Source organism: Dromiciops gliroides, chromosome 4 (assembly GCF_019393635.1).
Source record: "Dromiciops gliroides isolate mDroGli1 chromosome 4, mDroGli1.pri, whole genome shotgun sequence".
NCBI lineage: Eukaryota > Metazoa > Chordata > Mammalia > Microbiotheria > Microbiotheriidae > Dromiciops > Dromiciops gliroides.
The window spans coordinates 7,984,577-8,000,025 of record NC_057864.1 but is presented as its reverse complement, the minus strand read 5'-3'; the positions used below and the strand labels follow the sequence as shown (position 1 = coordinate 8,000,025).

Sequence of the window (15,449 nt, the reverse complement as noted above, 5' to 3'; positions counted from 1 at the left end):
CAAGATGTAGCATGATCATGGTGGAGAACTGTTGTGCTATGTTGTTGGGTTTTTGTTGTTGTTGTTGTTTTTGCTGTGTTGGTGGTCCTTTGTTCTTAAAGAGGACCATGACATCAGGAGGATATGTCACAGCTTTCAGTGAACTGGATTTAAGTGAGGGAGGGCTGTGCAAAGTCACCAACCTCATGCTCTCTTCCAGGACCATCCAGTGGCAAGATATACATCAGAATGACTGGAGATGGCCCTGGCTATTTAAGGGAATTGGGGTTAAGTGACTTGCCTAGGGTCACACAGCTAGTAAGTATCTGAGGTGAGATTTGAACTCAGATCCTCCCGACTTCAGGGCCAGTGTGCTATCCACTATGCCAACAGCTGCCCCTGTTGTGTTATAAGAAATGATAACAGGATGATTTCAGGAAAAACAGGACACTATACGAACTGATGCAAAGTGAAATGAGAAGAACTGGGACATATATCATATTTGTGTATATGTGCATGCATGCATATAATCATATGTTAGTATACATACACACAAAATATAAGGAAATTTGAGGGGGAGGCACTAGCGTGTGGGGGAATCAAGAAAACCCTCTGGAGGAGGCAGCATTTGAAATGAGTTTGGAAGGAAGACAGGGATTCTCAGAGGCAGAGAGGAAGGAGGGAAGCACTCCAGGGATGGGAAGCCCTGGAGGTGGGAGATGGGAGATAACTGATTTCCTTGGCAGTTCTATATATTTGATTTTATATATTTAAAACCATTCGTTCTAACCAGGGGTCAATGGGCTGATTGTATGGATTGCCAAAGGGGTCTAGGAAACAAGGAGATGTTAAGACAGCCTGGACTAGATGAACTCCACATCCCCCACCCCAGCCCCAATTCTCCCATGACACAATGCTCTGCTTAAGGTCTTGCTGACAAAAACCAAACCCTTCAAACCACAGCATGGTGCTGCTGCATAGGGGAAATAAAAGAACCGGGGCTCTTTTGTACAGCGAACTTTATTTCTGTTGACAAATACAATGCACATGTTTATAAATACACAGACTGGCTATGTCTCCAATGTCATCCAAACAATAAAGCACTTTTATCTCGTACTTATAGAAAGCCAAATTTATTTAACTGAAATCAAGCTTGGAAATACAATTGGAAATAAGCCCAAATATTCTGAGGATGTGATCAAAGGAAGCTGCGACTGGACAGTACAACAACATACCTTTCCACCAAACTGCATGAATAAAAATAAGATGATATTTTCTACAAAGACCTTTTAATTCTTTTCATTATTTAAAGTGCTGGCATTCTCAGTCACATCTTAGAAGAAAGACCCTGTAAATGATGCTTACATTTACTTGTAAGCAAATTAAGACAAACAATCCCTTTGTTTATTTGGAGAAATGTCTGACTTTACCGCACAAGACTCTAGTCCAATAGGAGATTAAGATGGTCCTCCCCCCTTTCTTCCATCCAAAGTTAAAATGATTTTTTTCTTTTTTATTAATCGAACACACAGCATGGGCTGTGTTGTCCCAATGCCTCAAACTGAGAGCTGTGTGACCTTGAGGCAGATCATTTCACCTTCTGTCCCACAAATGAGAATCTTGACCTCTCCTTATTTTGTTTAACTCATATCTTTGTGGAGAAGTACATTCCTGTCCTCTTGTGGGCTTCTTTTTATTTGTGCCCCAAATCCTAAAGAGGTCTATTCAATAGAATTGTATGGTGTACATTTCATCTATGTCTGTCTCTAGACCATAATGCCCATGGGGTGGTGGAGAGTTGGAGGGGGTTTTCCTGGATTTGTCAGTTTGCCTTCTAGTGGAAGGTAAACTCCTTGAAGGCAGGAAGGCTTTGTTTCCCCTTCTATCTTTGTCCCCACCTCACCTCTAGCCTTGGGAAGAGTATTCAATGTGTTTGATGAATTGAAATGAATTGGCCAGAATACCATTGCAGCATTGATTATCCAAAGGATACTAAAAGAAGCAAGGCGACTGATCCATTGGAAAGAGAACAGACCCTGAAGTCAGAGGATCTGAATTCAAATCCTGTCTATGATACTGGCTATTTGGGTGACCTTGAGCAAGTCACGGGTCCTTTTTTGTAAGATGTATAATAAGCAGGATGCTGTTACAAGAGAATGGGGACTGGAAGGGAACCCAGAGAAGAGATGACTTAGTTCACAACTCTCCTCCCTCTCGAAAATTAGTGTCACCGTTTTAAAAAGCAGCTAATGATTTGGACATGGGGGTTGTTGGAACTATTAAAGTTTAAAGTGGCCAACTAGCTATGAGGATGGACACATCTAAGATGTAGGGGGAGATTAAATTCTATGGCAAGGTCAGTCAGGCATGGCTACTACGTGAGCTACTGTCTGACAGAGAGAACTTCAGAGATCAGGACTAGCATTCCAAAAGAAAATCCCCCTGACTCTCAGGAAACTTTCACCCACCCCACCCCCAAAGGAAACTTTCCACAGTCAGGGAGTCATCCTATCCATGGCCCCATCCTCTGTCCTCTATAAAGGCTTTACTCCTTCCCACTGCGGAGAAAGGTGACTCAGAAAATCACGTCTCTAAACCACCTCCTCCCACCTTGAAGTGAAGTCTTTGATTTCTCTTTTGGTCACTTTCTCTAAGCACCCAAACAAAAGCCTATTTTATTCTAATTGAATTGTGTTTGAGAGCTGTAATTCTTTAAAGAGGACTACCTAAGGATTCCTACTGCCTAGTTCCCCCACGACAGTTTATTCCCCTTTTTACACCAGTTTTGAGCTACAGTCTTGTCATTCATTGCATTCATTGCCCTCCACTATCTAGAATGCCAGCAAGGGGACAGACCTGTCAGGTCCCTTCTGGCTCAAACTCTATCTAAGGTTTACACTGAAATTCAGCCATGGATGGGCTTTGGCTAAATGGGCATCCCCAGCCTCCAGCACACAGTGGGCGCTTCATAAGTTCCTGTTGACTGATTGGCATCACTTAAAGGGCCAAAGCATGTCAAGAACAAAGAGCTCATATAATTCAGGGCTGCAGAGTAGCCAAACTGGTATCATGATGAATTCTGTGCATTGTGTTTAACAGCAGCACCACCAGCAGCAACAGCAACCTGACTGCTCCCTAAGAGTCCCTGCTTATGTCCTTATCTTCTCTCCTCCTCATTCCTTTCTTTTCTTTCCTGTACATTTGGGGTCTTGTCGGCATTGGGAACTCCCAGCATGGAGCCTTCTCAGTGGATGCAGATCAAGGCCCCCTCTGTGACTTGGAGTCTTCACGAGCTGCCGGGGGCCGGGAGTTCAGTGACCAGGCCTTCCTTACTTCAAGGCCAGCCAGCCCCCCACTGCTAGCCAGGATATTGGGAGTGACCCTCATTTGGGGAAGGGTCTTCCTGTTTCTTTCTTTTTTTGCTAATCACTTGCATAGCACATGACATTATCTAACCGTCTCTTCTCTCAAGGAAACTCTCTCTTTACCAATGACTTTAAAACAAACAAACAAATGAGTCTGTGACTCCATCCGAATACGGACAAAGCAACCAGAGAGGAGTTTGGTCCTCCAGGCTGATCAGCATGTGCTCTAGGACTCATCATCTCAGAGAGGTGACAGGCCCTGAGAAGTAAGTGACCTGCCTAAAATCCTCTGCCCAGTGTGTCAGAAGATAGACTGGAGCCCAACTCAGAGGCTGCTCCCATCTCACGCCCCCCACACTCCTCCTCTTAGACCAGCAACAAAGAGAAAGTCCTTCTGCTTCTGCCTAAGTGAGAAAGAACAAGCAGAGCTGATGCAATGAACTTGGATGATCTTGCTCCTAATGGAAGACGACAGAACACATGAGGGATCGGGGAGGTTGCCATGATATTAAACCTTTGAAAACAGCACAAGCAGAGACACTTTTCTTTCTGATATGGGCAAGACACATTCATGGGTTTTGAAAAGAAAGTCAGATCTCAAGAGTGGAGGGTGCCACCCTTTATACACACATTGGAATTGGATAATAGGGGTAACTCATGTGGATCCCCCCATTCATAAGTTTCATTGAAGAAACTTAACAGGCAACATAGATGAAAGAATGATGGAAAAATTGTATCCTCAATGACTTACATACCAAGCCTGTAGAATGGGACCAAATACAAGTAGAGATACTGATCCAGGTGTCCTGAAGGTGGAGGACAGCTAGGTGGCCCAATGGATAGAGTGCCTGTCCTGGAGTCAGGAAGACTCATCTTCCTGAGTTCAACTCTGGCCTCAGACACTTACTAGCTGTGTGACCCTGGGCAAATCACTTCACCCTGTTTGCCTCAGTTTCCTCATCTATAAAATGTTCTGGAGAAAGAGATGGCAAAATCACTCCAGTATCTTTGCTAATAAAACCCACATGGGTCACAAAAAGTTGGAAACAACTGAAAAAGACTCAACAACACAAAAGTCCTGAAGGTTTAATTGACACTGACTCAGATAATTCAGATTTGAAGCTTATTCTGTTTATTTCCTGCAAATGGACCACTGGCCTGTTATTTAGTGAAGTGCTTTACTGTTGCTAGATATGGCCCAACTTGTGTTTCTTGGGATCAAGTCGCCTTTGCATTGTGGCTTTTTAAAAGAGAAAATCCAATAGCTTTTACAAGCAAAGACAAACCTTTCAAAAACCGTACTTGACATCAGAAATATTGCTTGACCTCAATATAGTTGTTTATAGAAATATGGGAGCTACCTGCAGCTCCTGAGGTGGCTGGGACTGCAGCTGCCAGGTCATTTGCAAAGCAAACGTCAAATAGTTCCACATACAGATGATACAGGGGGAAGGAGAATTACCCACGTGTCTGAAGACTTTTGTGATCAGTTAACTGGGTGGTTAAAACCTTCCCATTTTGCATTGAAAACAGATGGAGGAGCCAATCACACTACAGATTCTCATAACGTACGTTCTGTCACACACATGTTCTTTGCTTACATATGAATGCTATTGAAACTGTCATTAGGGAAAATGTGTCACTTTGTGACCCTATTAACGGCAGTGACACATTAAGAGAAATTGTCTATATAATTGATAGATTTTTAAATGAAAATGTATCATGTGAAAGACTTATATTGGACTCTGGGGACGCTTCAATATCCCATCCCTGAGTTTCCATTCCAGGATGGACTGAGTGTGGGTTGATGGAGTGAGGAGGTTTAAGCAGTGTTTTTAAAAGAAGGCAGAGGACGGAGAATCCGGTTAAAGTGACTGCTAAAGGCAGACTTTCTTGCTTACCCAGTCTAATCTTTCCTACTGCAGATGAATAAACTGGGGGGGGGGGGGACTTTTCCATGTTACTGGGAAAGCCAGGAAGCCAATGTGAGATTCCACTGAGCAAATGACATTTTCTGGAAATAATCAACAGTTTCCAAAATGTCATTTCTGAATAATCTGAGAGATAACCCCAGGGGACAAAAGTGGTTTTGGGCGTATGATCCCTACTTGTTTGCCTCATGTCTCTGCTGCATTTTGCCTGTCATGACAAAGCACCATCATGCCAACTCTCCAGGATTTCATTTACAAGTTTCTCTGCATTTTCAAACCTCTCACTGTGGCCCATTAAACCTGAATTCCTCATCATTCAGAGAGAAGCTGATGTTTGGGACATGTTGAAGCACTTACGGCCTTAACGTATCAAAAGAGAAAAAAATGACGACCAAAAAGTTCCTCATCTTAAGCGTCCAACAGTTCCTATGGGAAAAGCTCTTTTTTCACTTGGTTTCTCTGTAGGCCCACTCGGTAATTAGGTAAGAAGTTCTGTTAGCAGCAGCTGAGAAAGGCAGGAACACGCAAAGAGACCAGCAGGCAGGGCCCCTGCCCCTTTCCACTTAGAGAACTCTAGGGGATGGAAAATCAGACTGGCAAGATTCATTCAAGTCAACAAGCACGTGCTACTCCCCCTCCCCTCAGGAGTCAGACACTGTGCTAAGTGTTAGAGATACAACACTAAGACAATTCCTGCCTCAAGGTGCCTACGCTTGAAACTATGTGCATAGAAAATTAGATACACAGTCCAGGGAGTCCCCAAAGACTTGGTGTGTTTTTAAGCTGTAATAACATAAAACAGAACCAAGATTTGCGAGGTCAGTGTTCTATACAAAGCAATTCTAGGGTGGTGGGAGGGCATCAGCAAGGGGGACATCAGGGTATTTGGCAGCAAGGGAGCTGAGCTCTGAGAGAAGTCAGGGATACCACGGGGCGGGGGGGGGGAGGGGGAGAGGGGACAGGGGAGAACATTACAGGCAGGAGTGTGGGAGGGACGACTTGTGCAAAGGTACTGAGACAAATTTTAAGATAAAAATAGATAAAAGCTAGTATTTGCATAGAGTATTTAGGTTTGTCAAGCTCTACAAAAATCTCATTTTATTCTCACAGCAACCCCGGGAACTGCTGGGTACTATTATTATCTCCATTTTACCCATGAGGAAACTGAGGCAGACAGAGGTTAAGTGACTTATCTAGGGTTGCAGAGCTAGTAAGGCCTTGAGGCTGGATTTGAACTCAGGTCTTCCTGACTGGGTGGGTGCAGGGTTATATCCACTATACCATGGGAGGGAACATGGTTTTTCTCATTTCTATTCAAATCAGCACTTGGCTTCATGGTGACCAGAACTGTTACTGACTAGACTGGGTCATTCCTCGCTCCAATGCATCTACAATTCCGGACCAGTGGCCTGAGGCTCAGAGACTTAACTGCCTTGCCCAAGGCTGCACAGCTTGTGTCAGAGACTGCACTTGATCCCAGCCCTCTTGGCTCTGGGGGTTTTCCCTGTGGCTGTTTTTGGCTGGTTTGGGAGGGATGTAAAGGTTTTAAATGGGCAGGAATTACAGAGAAGCTGGGCTGGGCTGAGGGAAGTCCATGCAGGACTTGGAGATGATGAGTCTAGCCCCCTCCTTCCACAGAAGGAGAAGCCAAGGCCCAGGGAGGTGAGGAAACTTGCCCAAGATAACACAGCTAGTAAAAATCAGATTTGGGATCTGAACTCAGTCCTGTGGTTAGCTCCCCTCCCCACCCCTCCCCACCACTGTGGGCGTAATCTGTAACTGTCCAGGGGAACATAAACACCCTTTGGACCAAGAGTTCCTTGAGAGTATCCCTAAGCTCAATGCCTGGCACATAGTAGGGGCTTCATAAATGCCAGTGACTCCTCCATTAGCATATAAGCTCCTTGAAGGCAGACCCTGTCTGGGTACTCATGGTGCCTGGCACGTAGTAGGTCCTTGCTAGATTCTGGTGCATTGATCAGACTTGCCTAAATAAACTCCCATTAAACGGCTGCCGAGACTGACCGAGTGGTCTGCAGTGACCTTGTTCTCCCTTTATACTGTCCCCTCTGTGTCACCAGCATAGGAGCACTGTGACACTTTCACCCGATCTGGAGTAGCTGAAAAGTTTACACTCTCTTCTTCCTGTGGTTTGGTCTTGGGCTGTTATGGGAGTTACAGAGAAATCACAGTTAACACGTGAAGGGTCTGTGATTTCATCATGAAAAAGAACTCCCAGGAAGGGAATGCCCTCCATCAACAGAAGAGAGGAGACCAACAAGCCCACCTCTGACTCAGGGAAAGAAGTTTCAGGGAGTTGCTTGAGGTACAGCGGTCAAATGAATTGTCCAAGGTCGTGCAGCCAGGAAGTGGTAGAGGAGAGACTTTTTTGTGGGGGGGGCAATGGGGGTTAAGTGACTTGCCCAGGGTCACACAGCTAGTAAGTGTCAAGTGTCTGAGGATGGATTTGAACTCAGGTACTCCTAAATCCAGGGCCCATGCTTTATCCATAGAGGAGAGATTTTAACTCAGTTCTTCCCACCTCCAAGACCCACACTATCCACTATGTGGCCTCCATTGTGTCAGTTAAAGGGGTATTAACAGGAGGAAATGTGAAGCCTTGGTTTTTATATGCCGGCTCCTTTTGACCAGCTAATACTTGTGTGAGAGTAGAAGGAGGGTCCTATATGGTGACATCCCTCCATCCAAGCAGCGTTTGGAGTTTGGCATCTGTACTAAGCTCCACACTGAGCCACACTTGCCTATGGAACTTGCTTGTTGGCCACAGAGTGTATTACTACATTACCTACAAAATGCACTTACTAAGTTCCCTCCACTTGCCTGACCCTGTACTAGATGCTAGAGATACAGAGACTAAGAGTAAGACAACCCCTGCTTAGAGGGAGGAGCATAGAATCTATTGGGGGGGGGGGAACCACTGTGTCCACAAAGAAGTCAAAATCAATGCAAAACAACAGTCATTTGGAACCCAGGCCAGGCCTGCCAGAGATAGCCATGCTTAAGCTGAGCCTTGAAAAAGTAGGGGGCTATGTGTACAGAACAATACATGCATTGTTGGATCTGCTTGGGAAAGGAATGAGACATTTGCAAATGAAGGTGATATAAAGATATATTAAAAAAAGAATAAAGCTACCACTGCACCATGCCCTAAAACTGTAGAATAAACAGAGATATTGGAGAAGCTGTTCTGAAGGGGTGATCCAGGCTGACTCATGGTCTACCCTGTTGCCAACTCCCAACAAGTATTTACCCAAATGGAAATGTGTTTGGGAATTCGGGACAAGTTTTAGTTTATGTGATGAAAGTTCCTCAGTTGTGCCCTCTAGAAGAATCATCCATTGGTCACTGACAGTGTTTATAAAAAATACGATAAAGGACGTTAGTGTTCCCCAAGAAAGCATTGGATTTTAAAGAATAAATTACTTTTTTTCAAGGAATGAAAGAAATAGTGTTTATTCACCTCATCAGCTTCATGCATCCTCATGGACAGCAAAGCACCTACAGCATTAGAGAGTGCATCATGGATGCCCACCCAGTGGCACAACCTTTTATTTTAGAAAGACTCACAAGCTTTTCACATAAACACATGTTTGAACATGAAAAGGATCCAGGGATCTGTGATTTCATCAGCACAGATGGTTACGTGACGGGCCCAGAGTCCAACAGCCAGCAAGGGCTAGAGGCTGGAATTATGCTTGTGTTCTTCTGCCTCTAAGTTCATCACACTATCCACTATACCACACTGCCTCTAGATAGTTGCTTAATTACATACACAAAATAGATACATATTTTGGGTCCACATCTGGGATTTGATCAATGTGGAAAACCCCTGGTACAGAAATTTCCTTTTTTCAGGGAAAAGGTAGACTTGTCCTCTGAGACCCCTTTTACTTCTAATGCCAACAAGTCTTTGATTCAGATCAACTTGTTGTGGCTTTTAGTCTTCAGAAGTTACCTGGGCCAGACAGTGAGAGTTTGAAGGACTAGCCCGAGGTGACACGGCTGCTGCACATCAAAGGCAGGCCTAGGACCAAAGTCTTCCCAACTCCCAAGCCCACTATGCAGCCCATCCATACATGTGTACATGCACATCTGTACACACCTGCATGCACACACATTTTCACACACACACTAGAACCTCACTGTGAGACTGGCACATCATCCCGTCGGAGAACCACTTCATGGGGAATGAGTTTCTTTGAGTGCCACCATGCTGCCCTGCTCACTGCCCACCTTGTATGTAATTCCCCTCTCTCATGAAGAATGTTCTCAGAGGGAGATTCCTGTCATCTCTTGGCCCTAGAAAGAAAGTTCAGGGTCTGAGGGAAGGACAAGGCTAGCCCTCGTGCTGCACACTGGCTTTCCCTTTCCTAGAGATGTGCATCCAAGGAGCTAGGCAGGGGAGAAGGTGACTAGTCTCCATGCCACACCCTGGGCCATCAGGAAGTGTGGTCTTGGGGCGTCCTGGCTTTCCAACAGCTTGTTTAGATCTTTTCCAGTAGCAAACTCCAGCCCAATGGATGGACCCCTACATTCTGTGAGCATCTGCTGTCAGCAGAGCCTGGATTTCCTTCAGATTCTCTAACTTGCTTAAGTGGATTATTCCTGATCCAGCCAATGCTTGGATACTAATTATGCTAACCTAATGCACAGTAAACGTTCCTTAAATTAATTCCCCACTCAAAATCGGATAGAAAATGTAATAGCTGTAAAGAAAAGGAAAAAAAACCCTTCTTAACCCAGAAAGAGCAAGTGACCAGAACCAGTTAGAGAGACAAAGAGACACACACAGAGTGAAACAGAGAGACAGAGAGAAAGAGACACTAAGAGAGAACCACACAAAAAAGAGAATTCCAAATAGGTTTGCATACTTAATACAGAAAAAAGAGTTCAAGTTGTATTTCTATGGATAACCTTCTTGCAGGCTAGGATTGTTTTGTTGTCATTGTCTTTCTATACCCAACACCTGGCCCAGGCCCCTTAATAAATGTTCATTGGGTTGGATGGGACTTCCCAAACTGCCTTGAAGGGGCTTTCTAATGATGTCTTTTAAAAAGACAAAGAGGGCAGCTAGGTGGTGAGGTGGATAAAGTACTGTCCCTGGATTCAGGAGGACCTGAGTTCAAATTAGGCCTCAGACACTTGATACTCACTAGCTGTGTGACCCTGGGTAAGTCACTTAACCCTCATTGCCCCCCGAAAAAAATCAGAAAAAAAAGGACAAAGAAATCCCACCCCAGTAGACTGTATCAGTAGACTGCTTCATTTTTGGTTTATACAAAACCAGTGCTTAGCAAGTGCTGACGCATCTTAGGTGTGATTCATAGCAGTCACAATGCAGATGGGTAGAGAATCTGCTGCTGTTTCTAGAACATACCTTTAGAAACAACATTTTCATGATTTGTTGTTAAAGAAAAAAACAAACCGTGGACTCTGTCATTTAAAAACATGTCACTTAGACCTGGAGCCACAAAACAAACAATCCTCCCCCCAAATCTTTGGCAACGCTGGTGCTCTCATAGTCATCAGAGTATTATGTAAAGATATAGCTCATAAGAGTCGCTGTAGTGTGTAGAATTTTAGGGTTTACAAAACCCTTTACATGCCTCGTTCCATCAGAGCTCCACCACAACCCTGGGAGGTAAGTGCTATTGGTAACACCCCCATTTTATAGAAGAAGCCAAGGCTCAGAGGAATTAAGCTAGTTAGTGTCTTAAGCAGGTTTCTCACCCACCTCTTCCCCACTTCTGACTGGTAGGTCCAGACCCACAAAAGGCTAGGATATATTTCTGACAGCTAGACCCAAAGTATGGAGTCATTATCTGGAAAAGATAACTTTACTTATCTGGTTCAATGCTCGGGTAGCATTCTCTAAAGCAAACAGTCTCTATAGCAACTCATCAAAGTAGACTCAGCCACCTTGAGCAGTCAAGCACATTTTACAGAGTGACCAACCTCACCATTTCCAAAAGTCATGTCAATGACTCTTATTTGGATGCTGGGTAGATGCAGTTACCAAGACAACCACTAAAGAGTGTGAGATTAAGGTTTAATGCTGAGATGTCGAACACAATGGCAAGGAACATCTATATTAATGCACTTTGTGAATATGGTATATTTTCTTTGTTTTGTCTTCAAGCCCAAGCATTTAAGGGTGAGAGGGGGAAAAATCCAAGTCCCTTATGTTCTTGGTCTCTGCAAGGTTAAAGAGAGGAACAGGCAGATGAACAGATTGACAGACACGGGGACAGAGAAATTGGGAAAGGAAGACCAATATACTCAAAAATTTCTTTTTAAAATGACTTTAAAAGAAAACCACTCTCCTCTACCACTGCCCATTTCCTTCAGTGCAAGGATTGTTTTCATTTTTGTCTCTGGATCTCCAGTACCCAACATAGTGTTGGTCATACAGCAAGCACTCCATAAATGCTTTATTCATTCACTCATTCATTCATTAAACACCTACTGCATAAATTCTTACTTCGTTCATTCATCAATTACCCAACAAGCATTTATTAAATATCTACTACATAAATTCTTATTTCATTCATCAATTACTCAGCAAGTATTTATTAAACACTTACTACATAAATGCTTATTTCATTCATTCATCAATTGCCCAACAAACATTTTCTAAGTACCTACTAGTGGTTGTCATAACAGCAGGCACTTAATAAATGCTTGTTTCATTTATTCATTCATTCACCCAACAAGCATTTATTACATACCTGCTGTGTGCCAGGGAGTAGGCTAAGTTCTGGGGATATATGAAATGATTCCTGTTTCCCAGGAATTTGTATTCTATCATGAGGAAACATTTACACAGCTAAGCACAGATATGATAGATACAGGGTAAGTCAAAAGTGATACGGGAGAATAAGAACATTCAAAAAGGCTGCTCATGCAATAAATGGTGTTAGGCCAAGCCTTGCATTGAACTGAATGGAGGCAGGCCACACCATTGAAGCACTGAGCAGCCCAGCTCAAGAGCGAGCAAGATGCATTGGCCACACGAGTAATCACATTGTAGGCTACAAATCCAAGAGACACAAGGCAATGCTAGATGGTTGCAGATAGATTTCCATTTGTTTCTATTCAAGATTTTTTTGGCACTGATGGGGATTGGGGAGCTTTTGAGGCCATGTAGCCTGATGTCAAAGAATTCATTCCACTCGGATACATAAACACAGGCATGCCGCAGATGCCAGAATTCACAGCCAGGTTTAAGACTACTCGTTGTCCAAAGCAGTTAGCATGCGAGCTGCTCAAATGTTCTCTCTCATGCTCCTGTCTGCACGATCTCGTTGGATAACGAGACAGGCTGCCCTTTCTGTCCATCGTGAGAGCAGCTGGAGACGGCGTTTGCTACCTGACAGAACTTTCGCAGGAGGATTTTTCTTAGCAGCAGATAAACCCAAGGGTCCAAGATCTGGTTCAGGGAAGCCAGGCGGACGGCCGTCAGGAAGAAGTCGCATTCCTTCGGTCTTTGGAGGTTCGGGATATTGCAGAACTCCACTGAGGTCTTGTTGAAAATCATTTTCAACATCATGATCTAAGAAAGGGAGACAAAGGGACAGCTTAATGGATGCTCACTCCCTTTACACCCAGACTCCTCTTCATACCACATCTACAGTCAGAGAAATTGAGTCAAACTGGTCAGTGAGCTAGCACCATCCTTGGGGGGGAGGATACAAAACACCAGTTCCCCTCCCACCTGCATGTCTTTGCACAGGTTACCCATGGTTGAAAGAGAGCCTGTTCTCACCTCCACTTACCAGAATACTTTATTTCATTCAAAGAACACCAATTATTTCCAATTTATCCTGCATATAGCTTGCCTGGCATATTCTTATCTGTATGTTGTCTCTCCCGTTAGATTGTAAGCTTTTGAGGACAAAAACTGTCTTTTGCCTCTTCTAGTATCCCTAGTGCTCTGCACATAGTAGGCACTTAATAAATGTTTACTGATTGATTGATTTGAAGTTACACCTTCTACACAAAGCCTTCCTTGATCACTCCAACTGCAAATGTGTTCCCCTCAAATTAACTTGTATCTATTTTGTATTTCTCTTTGTAAGGATGGGGTCAAAATCACCCATGCATTTAGCCCTGATAATATGACACCACCATTATATCTATTTAAGTACAGTATTTTCTCCTCTGATGAAATGTAAGATCTGGACAATGGTTGTTTCTTTTCCTTTTCCTTTTATTTTTCTTATTTTAATTTCCACAGTGTTTTACAAATAATAGTAGCTTAATAAATGCTTGTTGGATTGGAATCAGTATTCAAATCTGTCATGAAAGGACTTTATGGGCATGAAAAGTCTTTTTCAAGAGGACAAAGAAATCCTCCCAGTAGAATATATTCTAATTCACACCACTTGAAATTATAATTACATAAAATGCAGTCATTAGTTCAATCCCAGTGGAAATACGAAAAAACTCAGAGTTAGTTGAAGTTCTTTGAGGGGAAAGATGATTCCATTTCTTTGTCTGTGAATGATAGATTCAGAACTGGAAAGAACCTCTGAGGTCAGCTAGTCTAATCCCCCACTTTGCAGATGAGAAAACCGAGCCCTGAGGAGGTGGTGACACATCACAAAACTGTCCAAAATGGATGAAAAAAATATTTTCCCACATTTCTACTATTTGGAATTAACTCAATCTAAAACCCAGTTCTCAGGCTTCTTAGAGCATGGAATTTAGGGAGGCTGAAAAGAGCCCATCTCACAAGTAACTGAAGTCATCTGGCATCTTGTTTTCAGGAAAAAATCCAGCCATCAGGTCAATGCAACATTAATCACCAGAGGGAGGCACATCCGGGTAACTGAAAGATGGTGACCTTCCAGCTCCCATCGATTTACTAGAACAGGGGCCCCATGTGAGAGTTACCCTGGAAGAGGCAGGGGAGGAGGCTAGCCAACTTCAAAGTTGAGGCTATGGATCAGGGATAATGCAGGCAGGCCAGCTTCTAATAGCATGACCCCCATTTTCCCTACAGCTGTGGATTGCTTTTGAAGTTTATTGGCTCTGGAAGTGGGAACTTCTGTGCTTCAGGGAGAGACGGGAGTTGGGTAGTGGATAGGGAGCCAATGCATGAACAGAGAGGGCTCATCTCTGCCTCTGAATCCTGAAGGTCTGGGTTTGAGTTCCACCTATGTTATATGCCGTCTATGTGACCTCTTGATGTATCCAACAACTCTAGGAATGTAAATTATAGAACAAAGCACATTCCTCACCAGAAGTTCCCTGCGCCAATGAAAACACAGGTCTAATCCAAAAAGGGGAGAGAGGTCATTCCAATAGGCTGCAGGGGTTCTTTGACTTTTTCTGCTCATGCTCAATCTTGTTCTTTTCTATGAGGAATCAGGACAAGCTCCAGCACCGCTGAGACAAGCAAGTCTGTATGATGTGACAGTAAGTGTAACTCTCCTGCAGTTCCTGGTACTCCCTTTGAGAACAATGAAAGTTGAGGCTGGGGGACAGACCAGTCCAAGGACATTGTGCTGGGTGGGGCACGTGACCACCCTGGCCTCCTCCAGCCCTCACTTAATCATTAAAACAGGAAGAGGTTAATGACAAGATTTTGTTCCAATTTATAAATGAATCCCTGCCCTTGGGAAACTTACAATCAGGTATAGAGAGATTAGACAAGGAACCTGCTCAATCCATGGTTAACTAAAATGATAAATGCTCTGGGAGGCTGCATGGCCAGTGGAGAGCTATGGTCAGCTAATATTCATTAAATCCCTATTATGTGTCAGGCCCTGTGTCAAGAGGGAGCCAGGATGATCTGAGTTCAAGTCTTGTTTCTGACACATAACAGCTGAATTATCCTGGGCACATCCACCAAGCTATTGCATTAACAAGCAAGAGGGTGAGCTGTATATGTGGAGGGATTTTCCATACCAGGATTTCCTTGCCCTGAAGAAATTACAAGTCCAGAACCACTCTCCCCTTCTAAAATACAAGTAATAGGATTTTAAATCTGAAGGGGAAACCAAGAGAGAGAGTGTAACCCTGTTTGTTGGAATGACTAAATGAAAGAAGCCCCGAGCTTCTGTGGTTCCACCCATTGCTCCTCCTCTGGCCAAATAAGAGAAAAATGGAATGTCTGGTTCCTTTTCTACATGAGAGCATCTTAAATACT

At 43.7% G+C, this 15,449-nt stretch overlaps 1 protein-coding gene across 4 annotated transcripts in view; it reads right to left on the bottom strand.

The window, feature by feature from the left end:
- Window positions 1–15,449, bottom strand: part of PTGER3 (prostaglandin E receptor 3) — a 315,782-nt gene that overhangs the window by 265,822 nt on the left and 34,511 nt on the right. For all 4 annotated transcript variants that reach the window (XR_006356384.1, XM_044003605.1, XM_044003603.1 and 1 more), the window contains exon 2: window positions 12,666–12,848. Coding sequence is in view for 3 of the 4 variants with exons in the window: in XM_044003605.1 (XP_043859540.1) it covers window positions 12,666–12,848 (183 nt within the window). In the remaining variant the exon portion in view is untranslated. The remainder of the gene's footprint in view (window positions 1–12,665; window positions 12,849–15,449) is intronic.